The sequence below is a fragment of the Falco punctatus genome (genome assembly GCF_963210335.1).
Source record: "Falco punctatus genome assembly, chromosome: 3".
Lineage (NCBI taxonomy): Eukaryota > Metazoa > Chordata > Aves > Falconiformes > Falconidae > Falco > Falco punctatus.
This window is the reverse complement of record NC_137582.1, coordinates 56,927,506-56,944,791: the sequence shown is the minus strand read 5'-3', so window position 1 is coordinate 56,944,791 and position 17,286 is coordinate 56,927,506. Positions and strand designations below refer to the sequence as shown.

Below are 17,286 nucleotides of genomic sequence, written 5' to 3'. Positions count from 1 at the left end.
AACATTAATTTTCTGAAATAAAAAGGAAAAGATGAACCCTGAGGTTAGATCTGCAGTTTGAATAATATGAGGTTTCTAAAGGCATAAAAATTGAATCCAACACATCTTATTTTACCCGTAGGCTTCCTTTAAAGCAGCAATATAGTTCAAAACAAAGTACCTATTTGCCCACCAAATACGCTGCGTTTCAAGGATTTACACGTGGAAGATGAAAAAAGGCAGTTCAGCAGTAAAGTGATGTACGGCAATTATCTTAAGATGAACCAATTTAACCAGATTTAGTAATTCCTATCTTGAAGATGGAGAACATATCCTCTGTACCTAGGGTAGGATAAGTGAAGTCTACTTCGATGCTGGAACATACTTTGATAAAGAAGACATGTAAATTAGGAAGTCAGCTACAGAAAGCAACTCTTAAAATACTTAGTACGTATCAGTACTGCAGTAAGTCTAATGGAAACAATTCCTGTTCAAATGATCAAGAAGCTAAAGGTCCTTAAGCTAAAGTACCTATTAGTCCACTACCAAAAAATCTCAAGCCAAAAAAAAGCCTAGCTATGTAGGAACTCATCAAAAAACATGGGGCAAGGATATTCTCAAAGTTGTCAGGCTCCTTAGCTCACACCATCCTGCCTTGTAAATGCACATGCTGTTTTGCAAGTCTTCAGGAACAGATCATTTCCCCGGAATAGTACTGCCATATTGTATTTTACAGTCTGACTTTCTTGGATGTTGCTGGTATCAGGGGGTTTGGGTTTGTGTGTGTGTGTGTGTGTGTATTGTCTGGTGGGGGTTTTTTTAGGATTTCACTGATACTATTTTTACATGCATTCAGTTGTACCAATGGGCTACACAAAGAGGTTAGTATCAAAAACATGTTATGTGAATTATCAGAAAAAACATATTGCAGTATCTAAAGCAATCTTTTGTCTGTAGCCCTAACAAATGCTGACTATATTTTTCAGCAAATACTTCACAGTATCTTGAGGGCAGTAAAGAAAATAGTACTTCAGTTACACAAAAAGGCTATTTCAAAGCCACACCACAGGACATAATGCTTCAAACAAACAGAAAAGGCAGCTTTGTAAATCAAATGCAGACTACAACAACAACAAAAAAAAAGGGACGTGCAAAATAATAACAGAAAAGCATTTTTCATAATTCCTGACATTTAACAAAATATCTACAGAATCCGACTATTTTTAACATGATATCACTGATAAGCAAAATTGGAAAGGCCATGCATCAGGAGGGAAAAAGCATTCCCAAACAATAATGTTGCCAATCCTTCCTAATGGAGAGAGAGGAACAAACAAATCAACCCAAGAACACCTTGTGCACCACATGTAACAGTAAATAAGCACTTAAAACTGGGGTTCTGGAGGGTCGGAAATCTTCTCAGCAAACATCAGATAGTGGGTACTGGAGAATAAACCATCAACTTGTCACAACTAGAAAAAGATGTTAAGAGGTTTGACTCTCAGAACTTAAGAGAAATTGCTTTCACAGCAGTATTTAAGAAAATGTGGGGCTGCAGGCAGAAAAACATGTTACTTTATTTAAAACTCAATTTTCTAAACAATAACAACAAAAAGCAAGAATACTTTTTATTTCCTAAGCAAATTCTGCACGCATATATGGCAGTTAAGCATTCCCCGACATCTCAGGCAATCCTCATTAATATAAGCACAAGATACAGGAAATCCACTGTTTCACAGCTAGCTGTAGTTGAACTGCAACAACGTTGCCTTAATCTCCACAAAGGTTTCTTAATTCTGTGTTAGACAGAAAGAAAAGTCTTACCAATATCTTCTTTGAGAAGGTGCATGTCTGCTGATCCTCCATATGTGGAATAAGGAGCCCTGCAAGCAAAAAAGGCATTTGGTGCCTCTGTAGGAGATGAAAAGGGGCCCTTTATTTTATTTTTCCTTTTTCTTTTCTCTTCAGGCACAGATTAGGTCACCTCCTTCTTGATTACCTAGTGTTAGTTAGAGGAAGATTATTTTTTCCTCTTTTCACAGAACAAAGAATAAAACCCAGCCATAGAAATAGGCAGGCTGGGAAGGAAATACAAGAAGAGCAGGAAGGAACAACACAAAGATTTTGGGGCTCTCCATAGAAAATGAAAAGGTCAAAGAATGCTGTTTCAGTGAAAGATGCATTCAAGACTGAAGCTGATGGGTAGATCCCCTTGCTGACCAGGAGGATCAGAAGACATGACCCAACTCAGAAACAAGTTTCACTTTATTTTGAAGGCTGTGGAATTTAACAAAAAGAAACCAAACAACAAAAAAGAACAAAACCAAAAAAAACACCATCACCAGTACCCACCTTTCTGAAATGCTATTTTAGCCAAAGAACATAAATCCAACTTGAACCTTTCAGAACTGCAATGTATCTGATTTTATTTAACATATTTGCAAAATGAAAATGGGAGGGTCATTATCCATCCTGAAATGGTATCCTCCCTCACTTGTCATTAGCTAAAGCAATATGAAAAAAAATACAAAGTTAAAACCCAAATCTGCACAGTACTTACAATGGACAATTCATCCGTTCGCAACCCATATATAAACATTATTCAAGAATATTATAGAGTGTTCCAATGGGTACCGGTTTTGGCTGGGCTACGGTTAACTTCCCTCACAGCAGTATCTATAGTGCTATGCTTTAGATTTGTGACCAAAACAGAATTGGTGCTTTACCTATTGCAGCAGACTGCTTACACAGCATCAAGGCCTTTTCTGCTCCTCACTCTGCTGTGCCAGCAAGTAGGCTGGGGGTGCACAAGAAGTTGGGAGGGGACATAGCTGGGACAGCTGACCCTGACTGACCATACCATACCATACGGTGTCATGCCGAGCAATAAAACCTAAGGGAAGAGGGAGGAAAGGGAGGACGTCTGGAGTTAGGGCATTTGTCTTCCCAACTGTTACACATGAGGGAGCCCTGCTTTCCTGGAGATGGCTAAACACCTGCAAGCCGATGGGAACTGGTGAATTAATTCCTGGGCTTGCTTTACTTGGGTTCGCAGCTTTTGCCTTACCTATTGAACTGTCCTTATCTCAGCCCATCAGTATTCTCCCCCATCTTTCTTGGGGGGAGTGAGAAAGCAGCTACATGGTGCTTAGCTGCCTGCCAGGGTTAACCCACGGCACGATGTTATTTCAGCCTTGGTGCCTGAATGCCTGTATCAGGTCCCCAGCTAACCTTACAAAACACAACCCACCTGCATGTGCCAGACAAAGCTGGGTTGCTGCAGTGAAGTAGAAATGGGAAGGAGTGATAATAGGAAAGGATGGCCATTCCTACCCCCACTAAGAGCTGAGCTATCCCAAAGGGTGGGATCTGTGTGGGAAGAGAGGCAAAGTGACTGCTCTCAACTACCAAACTCGCTCCCCAGTCACTTACGCAGTAACTACTGCCTTGTTTTTACTGGGATTACAGAAAAGAAAAGAGGCAGCGTTTAACTAATGTGAACAACAAAAGATTGCCCAAAAGCCATTCTGTAATTTTTCAGAGATATTGCCAACCAGGCTATACCAGTTTAGGGAAGAAAACAACAACTTTAAATCATAGCTATGCAACTTCCTTTAGACTCCTAAGAAATCACTTTCACACTTACTATTTCCACTGAGAATTGTGTTTTCAGTTTAAATCAAAAGTATTTATTTCATATATTACCTACTTCAGTCAAACTGGAAACTATTTTTAAGTTTAACCAAAATATATGTAAGGAAAATTTCAAGTATGATATCTAAATGTATAAACTGCATTAGCGTGCACATCACTTTCACATATAGGACCAATTCAAGCCTCAGAATCAGCACATCTTCCATGAAGCGATCCTAATCCATGTATTTGCTGATACTTATAAAGATCATCTATGTTTAATCACGTTTGCTTGCACCCAGGCATTAACTCAGATCTCACAGAAAAGTCTCTGTAACTCTATACCATCTTTTTATCATTTCAGTGATTTGTTTTCACTGTTCATTCTTTTTACACATTCCTTCCTAAGACTGATGAGTGTAGTTTTCAAAAGACTAGCTTAATTTTGAAAGGAATATGTCTCCTTAATGGCATAAAATGGAAGAAGTATCCCTATAACTCATAGGTCGTTACTTAGAACATTCCTTAGTAGCACTTATGCCTTTAAAAATTCTTATTCTTATGGTCAAAATTTTGTCCTAGACCTGGCAGGCAAGCGGAATTTTTACAAGAAGCAAACAACTGGCTTTCCTTGTCTTGGATGTAAAGCATCTCATTTTATGAAAACTGAAAACATATGCTTCGCACATTTGTATTTCTTTCCATTTCAGAAGTAAAGAAACGGATGATTTCATATTCAAGTTCCTGTATTTGCGCATCAGATTCAAGTACTTAGAAAGTAAAGAACAATTGTAGTGCATTACTCTATAATAATAGATTTTCAATATGGAGCTTCATGTAACCTGTTAACCTATCAACCGAACATGCAAATGAAGTGTAAGAGGGTACAGTTCACAAATACTCAGAACAGACCACTTCTCTGAATGGATTTGGAACATATTTTTAGCTTCAGCCTTAATTTCTTTCCTCCAGAAAAGCAGATCATACTCTCCTTGGTCTGAACCTAAATCTTTGCACATCACTTCAAACACCATTGTCTTCTGTCACTGTTTTACTAAATTTGATGCAACATTAAATTCCTCCCTGTTTTCAGCTGGAGTTCTACACTCTAAATAGAGACTTGCTTTTTAAGATGTGTGACAGCAAGCAAATCTGAAGAAAACAGAACCAAGTCATCTTCTGTCCTAGCTGTACCTCTACAAAATTAAGATAATTTCACGTTTGAAAGCTGCTCAGGTAACTACATGATACGTACCAAGAAAAAGAATGGTGCAAGTACAGCCACTAAGTATTTCTTCTTCAAATGGAAAATGTACAATGGAAACACAATGGAAATTGTATTATTTTACTTCTGTTACAGCCAAATAGCCTTAAAGCTTGTTAAAGATTATATTACTCAAGAAAAATAGAAAATCAATCTATCCATTATAGGAATCATATGGGAGAAGGAGGAAGGTAAGATACATTTTTAAGGATTAAATATAAAGTAGTAAAGCATATTGTGGAAAACAAAGACTAGTTTTACCGTAACACCTCTGTAAATACAGCTCAGCAAACAAAAAGATGAGAACACACAGACAATATTCTAACATCCCAGACTCTGAGCCACAGATACAGAAAGATAATTAGAAGGACAGATGTGAAACTTAAATACAAAAGACTAGGAAAATTCAACAGAAAAAAACAGTGCAATGAAGACAGTGCATCATGTGGCGAGTCAGACTAAGCCCAACTCGATTTTCCTCTTCAGTTACAAAAAGAAAAAAAAATTCTGTACATACATTAAGATGGACCAGCTTGACAAATCTCCAAAAGAATGAGACCTCACAGCAGAGAGCCCAAAATGTCACCTTTCAGGCTTTTGGTTTTTTTAAAACGTATAAGAAAGTGCAAGTTAAGTGTTCCTTGCTAAGAATAAAAACATGACTTCCCAACTTTGCTCAAGGTAAAGAATAATTAAACTGTTTCTCTTAATACAATAGGCTAGAAACCTGCAATAAAAAATATTTCTAACTATTAACTATAAATTTTTTTACAGACACTATAAATGCTAATTTAAGTGATTTGACTGTGTGTAACAAGATTGCTCTCTGCATAGCAGAAATTTCAACCTGAACAGCTTTTAAACCAATCTCCTCTGTTCTCAGAGAATCATTACACAAGTACATAGATACCTTTGAAAATATTTATAAAAAAAAAAAAAAAAAAAAAAAAAAAAAACAGTCCAGCGATTCAGAACCCACATTTAAGAAACTCACCATGGTTTTGTAAACAAAACTATTAATTACAAAATGTACCTTATTTTATTACATGCATTTAATCCCCAATCACTTGAGTATTAGTATGAGAAAAGCCTGGTACTTTAGAAGTTAATTTAGTGATTTTTCCCCTCCAGATGATAGCAAACACTACTCCAGATGCAACTATGCCATGTTTCCACAGTAACTCATATCAAGGATAGTATTTTATAAAATGGCTTAACAAGTATTTGGGTTCCTCTATATGTTTTGACAATGCTAAAAGCAGTTTTCCCCCAGGTAAAAGAACAGCAGAGCAATACCTTACCTAATGCTTTCTTGGTAAAGTGAACTACAGGCATTACCAAAATACCCTTTCAACCTAATAAAAAGCCTGCTCTGAACTCAATGAAATCAAAGTGAATTAGATTTGTATGAAGTGCCGGAAAATATTAAATATTATTGAACTGTTACTTTCACATCTGAAATTTAAATACAGTGCTCACTTGCATTTTCCAGAAATACACACAAGAAAACAAGAAAGAAGGTCTCTCCCATTTTCCCTGGTGTTCTTCACTGACAACCCATTCTTTATATTCTAAACTTTTGCTAGGTATATAACTTAAAACTTTTACTGCTGAATACCTAAGGAAAAAATAGTACTCTCCTAATTTGGGCTGAAAACAAGGACACTACCAGCACAGGGAGTTGCAGAAAACCTCTTTGTACACATACTGTAGAGGAGAGCTACACAACCTCCCTTCAGTGCATTCAGCTCAGCAGAAAGTTATGTATTTCTTGTTGAATATCCTAGCAACTCTTCACTCAAGTTCCATTACTGTATGAGCAAAAATTAAGTTAGCTTTACTGAAATTAAAAGGAATGAATGTCCTTACAGTCCTTTTAATACACTTTTAATAACATGAGTTAAGATACTCAATCATGGATTTTAGATCTGTTGGTAACATGAGTTTCAAAGAGGCAATAGCTGAAATATTTATTAAAAGTTAGACACAGTTTATTTATCATTCTGTGACTGGGCATTCAAGTGCCTAATTTGTATCACTTTAGGCAAATCACAGATATGTTTATCAACTGAGTTTTCAGAAGCTCTGATTTTGAAATATTTCAGTATGGATATAAGAGCATTTAGAATGTGCCTGGTTCTATTTTAGTTAATATTTTCATGTGTATAATCCATATATTACCTGAAAAAAAATGCAATTTAGCAAGACCACCAGTTACACATGTGAAAGGGTAATTTCTTATGGTTACTACAGAGTCCTCCTTCCTAATGGCCTGGATTCCTCTCCCTCTAGCTTCCCAACTCCAGCCTTTCATTTCTCAAGGATTATCTGATGTGTGGATTATCAACACCACAAAACCAAACACAACCAAAAAGTTGCAACTGTTTCACTATCAAGTTGTGTGATTCTACAAGACAGAGCGAAAAGACTGTGTCACACCTCTCCTTCTCATTTTGCATTTTCTTGTTTTAAAAGACACACCTGCATTTGGTAGCTAATAGCAAAAAGGGTACAAACAAATAACCAAATTAGTATTGCTGCTTAAATATTATGGTGAAAATGAGGGCATCCACAGGAAAATCTTGACGTTTGTAGGAATAAATCAGTTGACATTAATTTTGCACACAATCTGCCAGATGCACCTCCCCCGATAATTCTGAAATTTTAAGAAACAGACTTTGCACATAAAGGCATATTCATTCTCCCTAAAACAACTGCATTTTTACCTAATAGCCATCCTATTAAAAAAATGCAGAAATTTCTTTTAACAAGAATCAGCTTTAAACATTAAGTCTGTCTGACTCCATTTTTCCATCCACATTGGATGATAATCTAGTACAGGTTCTGCTTTCACAAATCATTTACAATGGTAATAGTAGTATGTATAAGTAATGATTTTTAGACAAGTTCATAAAAACACAGCACTCCAAATTCCAAAGTAATTTATTCAGAAGCTATAAGCCTTACTAAAAGGGTATTACTTACTATAATCATCTGCTTATCACCATCCTTTCCTGCTTCTTTTAGCTTCTGAATATGTTCCTCAGATGGTAGGAAATTACTGCATTTTGATGCTAATGAAGGATTTGACAATGGAACCCTTGAAATAGAAATATATTTAATATTAAAAAAAGGGACTGATTATACATGTCATCCTATGTACTCAAAGCCATTGTGATTAGTATAACTAAACTTTAACAAGATGCAAATCTAAGTTAATTACCCAAAACACAGTCCTATATATTTTAATTTCTAATTCAAATGGAAAAATAAGGAAATAAAAGGATTAACCAAAAAATACAGTTTGTGAGTAGCCCAATTACAAGATTATTTTTCTTCTTAAAAAAAAAAATTATAAGCAAGTGGCGTAGGTTAGTCACAACCACTCACACAAGCATTTAACTGAAGCACTTCAGAGCATGACTGATGGTACCTAATGCTATGTATTTCCTACATAAGGTTAAGGTTTCTAGTTTTAGGTATCATACATTAGTCTGCTGAGGCAGACCATTTAAATATTCCCACAAATATAAGTGGGCAACATAAACCAGATGTTGTAAATCTCTCAAATTCAATTCAAATTTATTCTCTTCTAATGTCTGTCAGTCAAAGGAGGGAGAAGAGGACCTGAGGAATAAATGCATGGGTATCACTGGAATATCTCTCACTCAGTTTAAGTTTCCCCTTGTCATGACTGAAAGGAACACTGAAAAGTACTATAATATATCAACAGCAAAGTTATTCTATGAACAGTATATTCAGAGGAAAACCAACGTTAGTTCCAGATTTAGATAAAAACTTGTGGAGATCACCAAAGCAAAACACACAAAAATACTTACACTTTAACTAGGTATTTACATATTTTCTGTTTCTAAGCAAACCAAGGCTTAGAGTCGAACACTTAAATTTGTAGCAGCTGCTGTAGTACATGTAACCAGGTAACTCAGTGAGATTTTTCAAAAATAAAAATTCTTGCCAGACATTTTTAAAACAGCATTTTTTGTGCTAAATCTGAACATTCTGAAAATGCCTGGCGAATTTTTTTATTCCTATCATGTACCCCAAAATTTGCATTAAGTAGCTACTTTAAGGTTTGCTTTTACCCACTGCAACCTTTTCTTACAAAGCCCTAAAGAGCTATGCTACAGATATGCACATTACTCTGTTATGACAGGAATAATACAGAAAGAATGATGGCTTAAATCTTGGATACTGTATGGAAAGCAGGTTAAGAAAAATATATATCCAAATAATAGTAAAGCAATATGGGCTTGTTCAGCTAATAAACTTGACTAGGTACCATAAAGCTGTTAAGACAGTCGAGAATAAAACTGTGGAAAAAAAAAAAAAATCAAAGTTGTCATATTCATTGAAAAATCTAAAAATACTAATTTGACTAGTTTTACATCTACCTTACCACCCATCTTCTGTGAAATTCCATAGCAGCAGTTTTTCGACATGTACAAAAGGGCTGGTTAATTAGAATTGTTAATCTGGCCTCAAACAGATGTACTGAAAACGAACTGCCTCATTTCTTCTTGTCTCTATTACAGATGTAGAGAATGGTATCAATATACTAACCACTGTGCCAACTACGTTCTGCTCAAAGTACCAAGTACAAAGAAATTACTGTCTTTAGCTTGTAATTAGCTAAAACCAGAGACTATATCAGAACTGTTCAAAAACTACAACAGTCAACACGATCAAGGATAAAACATAAACTTGAACTGTTAGTAGTAAGAAAAATTTAGTCAGCAGTAAGAACAGAATAATTTTTTTATATGGCTTGTTAACACCTTCATCTTAACAGCAATTACAAAACAATCCCAAATGAAGGATTTTATATACACAACACTCCCATAACTTAAGGATTAGAAAACTCTTCCAGAAATAAGTGAAATAATTCAGTAAGTAAAAATCATGTGGCAAACCCTTCCTATACCCTCTGGTTACCATCTGATTTGAGCCAGAGACCATTAAATATGCTTTCCCAACTCTGTTAAATGCTACTTTTTAAAATAAATGTGCAGTTACAAATATATTGCTTAATAATTTTCTTAACAAAATAAAAACATCCCTTAATAACTGGGTAAAATGAAAGTCTATTTTTATAAAGGACAAGTCACTTATTTGAAACTGAAAGTCGAGTGCGGGACACAATAGAACAGTTAGTCGCATAATAAAACCTCTCATACCTCTATGGAAGGTTACTGTAATTCCATAATGTATGAAATACTATACCTGTTCTCAGTTTCAGAAGTTTGATTGGTAAATGAAGTTTGTGTCAACTGCCTGGGAGCCAAACCTACAATTAATCAAAGATTTTAACTTCATTATAAAGTTTTAGGTTGCAAAGGAAATTCGAGCTACACAAATAGCAATTTGCAAAAATATATTCAAGACAATTTTGCAATCAGTTCATGGCCAATAAAAAAAAAGATCCAACCCTAAGACAATATTTAGATGTTTCTCCATACATACTTCAAAAAATATGCAATTTTCTTCAATATTTTCATAGCAGTTCTGCATAGCAGTTTGCCAGCAGATGAACAAGTAAAACTACACTGGAGTTTAAATCTGTTTATATTGACACCCATATAAATAGCTCTATGTATAGTATTAGAATCATAAATGTACAGTATGCCCCCATCCGAGGTGCATTCTATAACACTTAAGGAAAAAAAACAACCAAGCATATCAAAAGAAATAAGTGGTTTTTACATTCTCTAACAATACAATTAAGAGTATTTTGCCCTTCAAAAGTACCATACAATGGCAGGGAAAAAGAAATATTTAGTAAAGCTGAAGAGTTAAACAGGGCACTCAAAAGCAGCTTCAGATTTAAAAAGGCAGAACAAAAGTCAAACCAAAAACCGCAACAAACCAAAACCCAAAAGCAAAAGGATGAAATATGAAGAGGGAAGTTAATGAAGAGATATGTTAGTGATCCATCAACAATATTTCTTAGACAAATGTACTTCAGTCAAAATATTTGCATCACACTCATCATAAGGTTTGACAAACTGCATTCACAAGCTGATAAATTAAGACTACGAAATAAAAACAGGAGAGTGGTTATGTAATTAATAATTTGGTCAAGATCAAGCAGAACTATTTAGGAGAAAGAAATGCAGAAACTTATTCGAAGGAAGTGGTAACCAACAGAGAATCCTTAACAGAAACCAATCTAAGAGAAGAACCCAAATGAAATTTGGAAGTTTTACCACATGGAAAAGAAAATTATTCGATTAGTTTTTTTTCTGGTTGGTTGGTTGCATTTTTAAAAAACCTGTCACTTTAACTCAAATGGAGCATATTTAAGCATGAAATTATTAATGCATAAGGCACAAAGATGCACCAAAAGCAGAGCAGGTAGATAAACTGACACCTCTTTCTCCCACTACATAGCCCAGAAATAAAAGGATATCCATTGTTACTAAAGTGACCATGGGTGTGACACGCAAAGAAATACAGAACCCCTGGTAAACGGTTCCAACGTCAGAAGTTTAGTTCTGCACCAACTGTACCTTATTCTGTGAAACACTCCTCTGAAAGGAAGACTTAGGCTTCCCATGTAACTGGTCAGAAGAAGAGGAAAAATTAGTAGTAAACAGTTACCTTGAGGTTCATTTTCTCCAGGTTCTTTTTTTAGTTGTTTTGGTGGTTTAGGAGCTGTGACATACTTTACTGGAGAATGTTCTGGACTTGATTCCAGCTGTAATCGGAAGTTCTAAACAAAACAGAAAACATTAGATAAAAAACCTGAACTATTTAATGCCTCTAACCTATTAACAAAATCACTGACTTAACTAAGTATTATCATTGTGAATACAGCACGAGTTTTCCGATCCCTACATTACTTAATGGAAACAAAATGCAACTGATCAGCTAGTCCATACTTAAGTTTGTGGTATTAATTTTGCAAAAAATCTTTTTTGTTTTGTATGTAAGCTTGTAAGATACTTCCTACAGAACACTTGTGCCCTTAAAATCTTAAATTTTAATAGGAGCTCATTCAGGTAGAGAATGTATTTTTCCCTCTCATTTCTTTTAATACACCTTTTCAGAACAGATCAGCTATACAAGCTTAAGTCATCAAAAAGTGCCCCAATGAATCTGTACAACCTCCAGCTCCAGCAGGAAATTTTGTTGATCAACATTTCCTTAACTACAGAACCTAGGAGGGTGGAAAAGATTCATTTTTCAGCTTCCTATCATCCTATCTGTGACAACACACCAGTAAAGGATCTTTAATACATTTTAAGTTACTGTAAAATGAAGTCATTGTTAAACTTTCTGAGCATGGCTTTCTCAGAAAACAGACCAGATTTAGAACACCCTCCCACTATACACCATGATTAAAATTACTTACCTCATCTGATCTTGGCTCACATAAATGTTTTGTCAAATTACGCAACAAACCATTTTCTGCACCCCTCTTTGTGGGCTGTTTTATTTCTAATATCACTTCTTTAGCTCCAGCTCTTTCAGGTGAAGGATCTGGTTTCTCCTGCACACAAGCTGCACTCTCATTCTCAGACAGTCTTGTTATTGACAGCTTGCCTTGCGCCTTAGAAAGCTCTGCTTCGGTAGCTGTTTGACTTGCTTCTGAAACTTCAGGGTAATCTTTCAAGAAAGAAAGCTTGGAGGCATTTGCAGAATTTAAGTTACTTTGCTTCATGTTACTAGCTTTCAGTAATTTAATTTTGGTCCACTTAGAGTTTTTATTTGAGGAGTTACTTCTACCATTCAGAGTGCATTTGACAGGCATTCCTTTTTTGCTAGGGAAAAAACGTTTGCACTGAGTACTTTGACTAGGTTCTTTCTGAGTAAGCATTTCACTTTGTTGAAACTGTACGTTGGCATGCTTTTCTTCTGTTTTGCTATACTCTGTATTAGGGGAATCTTTTTTCACCTCTACAGTATCTGACTCAATCTCACCTGCGATTTCCTCACAAAGTTCAAGGATGCTTACTCTTTTGGATTTCGCATCATTCTCTGGTTGATCAGCCACATTAGTTTCACTTGCAGGTGGCTGTGAAATCTTTTTTGGTTTTGTACTGTTTTTTATGTTCTGATGCACTTGTTGTTTTTCCTTAGTTAGTGTCTTAGAATTTGGCTTAAGAGAATCTGTTTCGACTTTCTTTGTGTTGCTGGGAATAGGAGATGCAGGGCCTGCTTGGTCTTTCTTAACTTCCTGAAGAGCCTCATCAGGACATAATGATGACCCCTGAAGGCTGTGTTGAAAGCTGCTGGAATTATCATTTTTATTGTCTGCTTTACATTTTTTCTCCTTCAGAGAGCCGGTCACTTCCACACGTATTTCTTTATCCTCGCTTGTATTGTTTGGCTTTATTTTTGTCGTTTTCTGTTCTGTCTTCTCTCCAGCAGATTTAAGTACTTTTGCTGCAACACTCTGAGTGTGTCTTTTTGCCTGGCTACTTTGCTTAACTTCCAAAGCTTTTTCTTCTTTAATTTCTCTGTTGCGCAGGGATCTTGCTGGTACATGTACATGTGTTAACTGCTGCAGTCTCTGTGATCTCCTCATTACTGGCTCATTTGGCGCAATTACGCATTTTGACTTAGGAATTTCTTGCACAGATTTTTTCTGGCATACCTCCTTATTTTTTGTAGACTTAGGCTGTTGTTGGACTTTTTTGTCAGGTATTGTTTTATTATTCAAGTTGAATCCTGATGATCTTGTAGTCATGCGCATTCCTACTTCAGGTTCATTGGTGTTGTCACTGAAAGATCCAAATAATTATTTTTTAAGCATCCAGGAAGTAGAATTTGTCAACACTTTTCTCATTCCTAAGCTCTGCCTCTTTTTTTTGTTTTCTTTTCTTTTTTAAAACACTAGATCTTACACCCTCAACACTTTTAGAAGAATTTTCTCTAGAATCACTCTAAAAAGACTTCACTTCCACCAGGTTACTCTTAAGTGTAGTACTTAACATTTTTTATGCATGGCAAAACTGAACTATGAACCCCAGATGAATGCTTTTTAACATCTCTAGCAGTTTTTAATTGTTGACACTTGTGGCTTTCAAATTAAGTATTAGCTTATTATCATATTAGATTTATTTTCACTTCTGAAACTTTTTTGGAGAAAGTCTTTCTGGATTTCAAGACACTAACATGGTGCCAGAGAAAGACCATGTAGCAGATACCATACTTAATATCATACAGATACATATACATACAAATACACTTAAGGCCGATCTTCCCACTAGTACAATATAACTATTTAGCTGTATCTTTAACTCAAATTCATTCTGCTTCGATTGTTTTTGCACTAATTTAATCTATAAAGATCAACTAGAACAACAATTACTTACTTTTTTGTCACTGACCTGTTTGATGTGGCAGAGGTTTTGAGGACAGTTTTCTCCTGCACTGCACACTGATCAGGCTTTGATTTATTTGAGACATGTTTTGTATCTGACACCTCTTTTTCCTTCTTCACTGACTGTTTGCTGTTCTTGTCCACCTTTGGACGTTTAGCAGAAGGCTCTACTAACATAGACTTCCTTTTCTGAGCTGCCATTTCTGTAAAACACAGTAATCGATTCAGCTTTTACAGTCTTCTGTCAACTGTTGTTGCAGTGTCAGTTAATATAACCAAAGATTTGCCCGTTTTACAAAATAAGGTAACTGATACTCACTTTTATTTAGAGGCAGATCATGCTAACTGACCAGAAAGCAACACATCAAAGCAATCTCAAATGAAATTACATTTATTTTACTTACAGGTTTTTACAAGAAGCAATCGATGTTTAGGCCTAAGTAACTTATCAAGGTGTGCCAACAGCATTCCTCATGTGTATGCTTACAAACAGGATGTTTCATTCCACCTGTGAAGAATATAAAATGTTCATGCAGTAAGCACTTCATGAACTTGCTTCTCAGACTTTTAATTTGGCATTCCCACCCTCTTCCATCCCTCCAAGCAATACTTCACTTCAAAGTTTCTTACAAAAAAAAACCAAACCAACAACCTACAAATTTTATTTCCATATCCAACAATTTTTGGCATTTTGCTGTCTTAAGCATTACCCTTTTACCTTTCAAAAGGTGGCAGATAATAAATAGTACCATTTCAAAGGAAGTTTCTCAGCCTTTCTCATTTTTCCAGAAAGCAGTATTCTGCTGTCTTTCATAGCCAACAAAAAAGTGGGCTATGAAAGCTGTCAATCCTGCGCCTCACAGCAATACTGAATAAATGCATTAGACTCTACTGTTTATGGCTGCTACTACAGAACTTCATAGACATTAACAACCACCTATAGCTGTTCCTTCTAAAATGACTGAAGCTACAATACCGAGACAGAAACCCTATAAAGTAGCATTATTTAAGACATTTGCCTTAGGCGGTTGAAGATGGTGCCTTCATGACAACTGATGTCAATGACGGAGAAATTAATCTGTACAATAGTCTGAAAAATAGAAGAGATCCACAGTAAAAAGTCTTCACAGCTTCAGTTAATCACACTTTTCACATCTGTTTGTGGATTCTGAAACTTTTAAGTTTGCTTATTGAAAGACACTGTTTTTTTATTATGGTGTAAGTAATAATTGTTCAGCAAAGTTCACTAATATTTTTTTAAATTAGGTTTACTGTAATACCTAGTGCTCAGAACTTCCCTATCATCTTTTGGGGTCAATAATTACATATTAAGTTTTGCTGCTTACAGAATGACAAATATGTCTGTAACAGATTTATATTACTTTTTCAAACCTTAACTAATCTAATGTTAAATTTGACAGATTTTAAGGTCAAACAGGAACTGTAAGTTTCCAGTTGTACAACACAGACCAGATACTTTAATTTCATTACAACTAAAGTAAGCCATCCAGTACTGACAAATGCATGTCTTTCTCTAACAATCTGAAACTTTAAGCTCCTTTCAGTAATTGTTCATTACCCAAAAGGAAAAAGATCTGTGCTTTTTCTTTTCTTTCAGATTTTAAATCATCATTAACCTCCATTTATCCACTCTTTTCATAAAGACACTTCTAACCACGCAAGACTGATAGCACCCAAATTCCAGACACCACTGCCGCCCTCTGACTTTCTCCTTTAAAGAAGCTGCATGATCAGTGACTCGTATTTGAGATACATTTTTTAATTCTACCCAGGGAAGAAATCTCTAACAGCACTTTTCATGGTGCTATTTCCACATCTCTCCCTAAGCAGCCTGTAACAGAATTTGTATGCCTTAGCTCCAATACTCATGAGTCCATGACACTTAGCAAGCCTGTGAGTTTCCACTCGTCAAAGACTACCCATCAGGGCCACAGAAAAGCCACTCACCCTGAAAATAACAGCTCTAGTTGCTGAGTAAGTCTTTGGTCTTCTCTTAGTTTAGAGGACAACACTGACCATCAAAATTTGAGAACACCATGGCACATACGGTGTACACCTAGACCTTCTTTTTTTTTCCCCCAGACATATACAAACATCACTGTCACTCTCAGCCATGTGACATGCCGTACTCAGGAAAGACTTTCAAGTAAAAAACAGAAAATACAACCCTTCCGTCACCACTACTGTTCCTCAGGACACTGAAAAACACACTCTCCTCCCACGAAGAGAGCTAGCTAGCTAGCTAGCTCTTTAATAGTAATCTGTTTCCCACTAATACTTTGCACAGCAAAGCAAGGACTTTTCCAGACATTCAAGAACTGGCAGATTCTGCCTGGAGGAGGTCCCCTCTAGCAAAAACCAGATTATGGAAAGAAGGGAAGACAGAGAAGTACAAGAGCAAACTACACTGCAATCAGAGGTTTTGGTGCAGGAAGTAGAGGAAAAACAGAACACAACTCCCACACCCTCAAATCCTCACAGCGGGGGCGAGCCCTGTGTCCCGGCCCGGACTGGAAGCCCACCTGCTCGGCAGGGCGCCGGGGTCCCGCAGGAGCTTCCCCCACCGACAGCCGCACCCGAACCGCGCAGCCCCCGCGCCGTAACTCGCGGCTGAGACCCCACGACGGGTCTCGAGAGGAAGGAAAGGGGAAGGCCGCCGAGCGGGGCCCGGTGTCATCCGCCTCAGCGCCCCGCCGTGACAGCCCTTCTGGAGCGGGGCCTGGCAGGGCGCCCCCAAACCCGGCCAAGAGTTCCTCAGGCCAAGGCAAGCGCCGCTGAGGGGCAAGGCGGGGGCGGCGGCGAAGCGGCGCCCACCGCAGGGCGCCCCCCGCCCGCTCTCACTCGCGAGCAGTCGGCGAGCGGGTACTGCCCGATCGCTCCCACCGCGATCGCGGAGACAGCGGCGGCCGCAGGCGGGCCCTGGCCGGGCCGCGGCCGGCGAGGCAGGCCCCGGGAGGAGCCGCCGGCCTGTCGGCCCCAAGGCGGGGGCAGACGGCTCCGCTACGCGCGAGGACGGGCTGCCGGTCACGGCGCCGGAGGGGAA

General features: G+C 37.3%; 1 protein-coding gene across 3 annotated transcripts in view; it reads right to left on the bottom strand.

Annotated features, from left to right (window-relative positions):
• The window catches only part of ESCO1 (establishment of sister chromatid cohesion N-acetyltransferase 1), a 40,159-nt gene that overhangs the window by 17,736 nt on the left and 5,137 nt on the right, over positions 1-17,286 (bottom strand). For 2 of the 3 annotated variants that reach the window (XR_013927016.1, XM_080380435.1), the window contains exons 2-7: positions 14,627-14,730; positions 14,215-14,425; positions 12,249-13,620; positions 11,495-11,606; positions 10,118-10,181; positions 7,862-7,976 (exon numbers count right to left, since the gene is read on the bottom strand). Coding sequence is in view for 2 of the 3 variants with exons in the window: in XM_080380435.1 (XP_080236561.1) it covers positions 7,862-7,976; positions 10,118-10,181; positions 11,495-11,606; positions 12,249-13,620; positions 14,215-14,423 (1,872 nt within the window). In the remaining variant the exon portion in view is untranslated. The remainder of the gene's footprint in view (positions 1-7,861; positions 7,977-10,117; positions 10,182-11,494; positions 11,607-12,248; positions 13,621-14,214; positions 14,426-14,626; positions 14,731-17,286) is intronic. The other variant, XM_080380436.1, reaches the window with a different exon arrangement.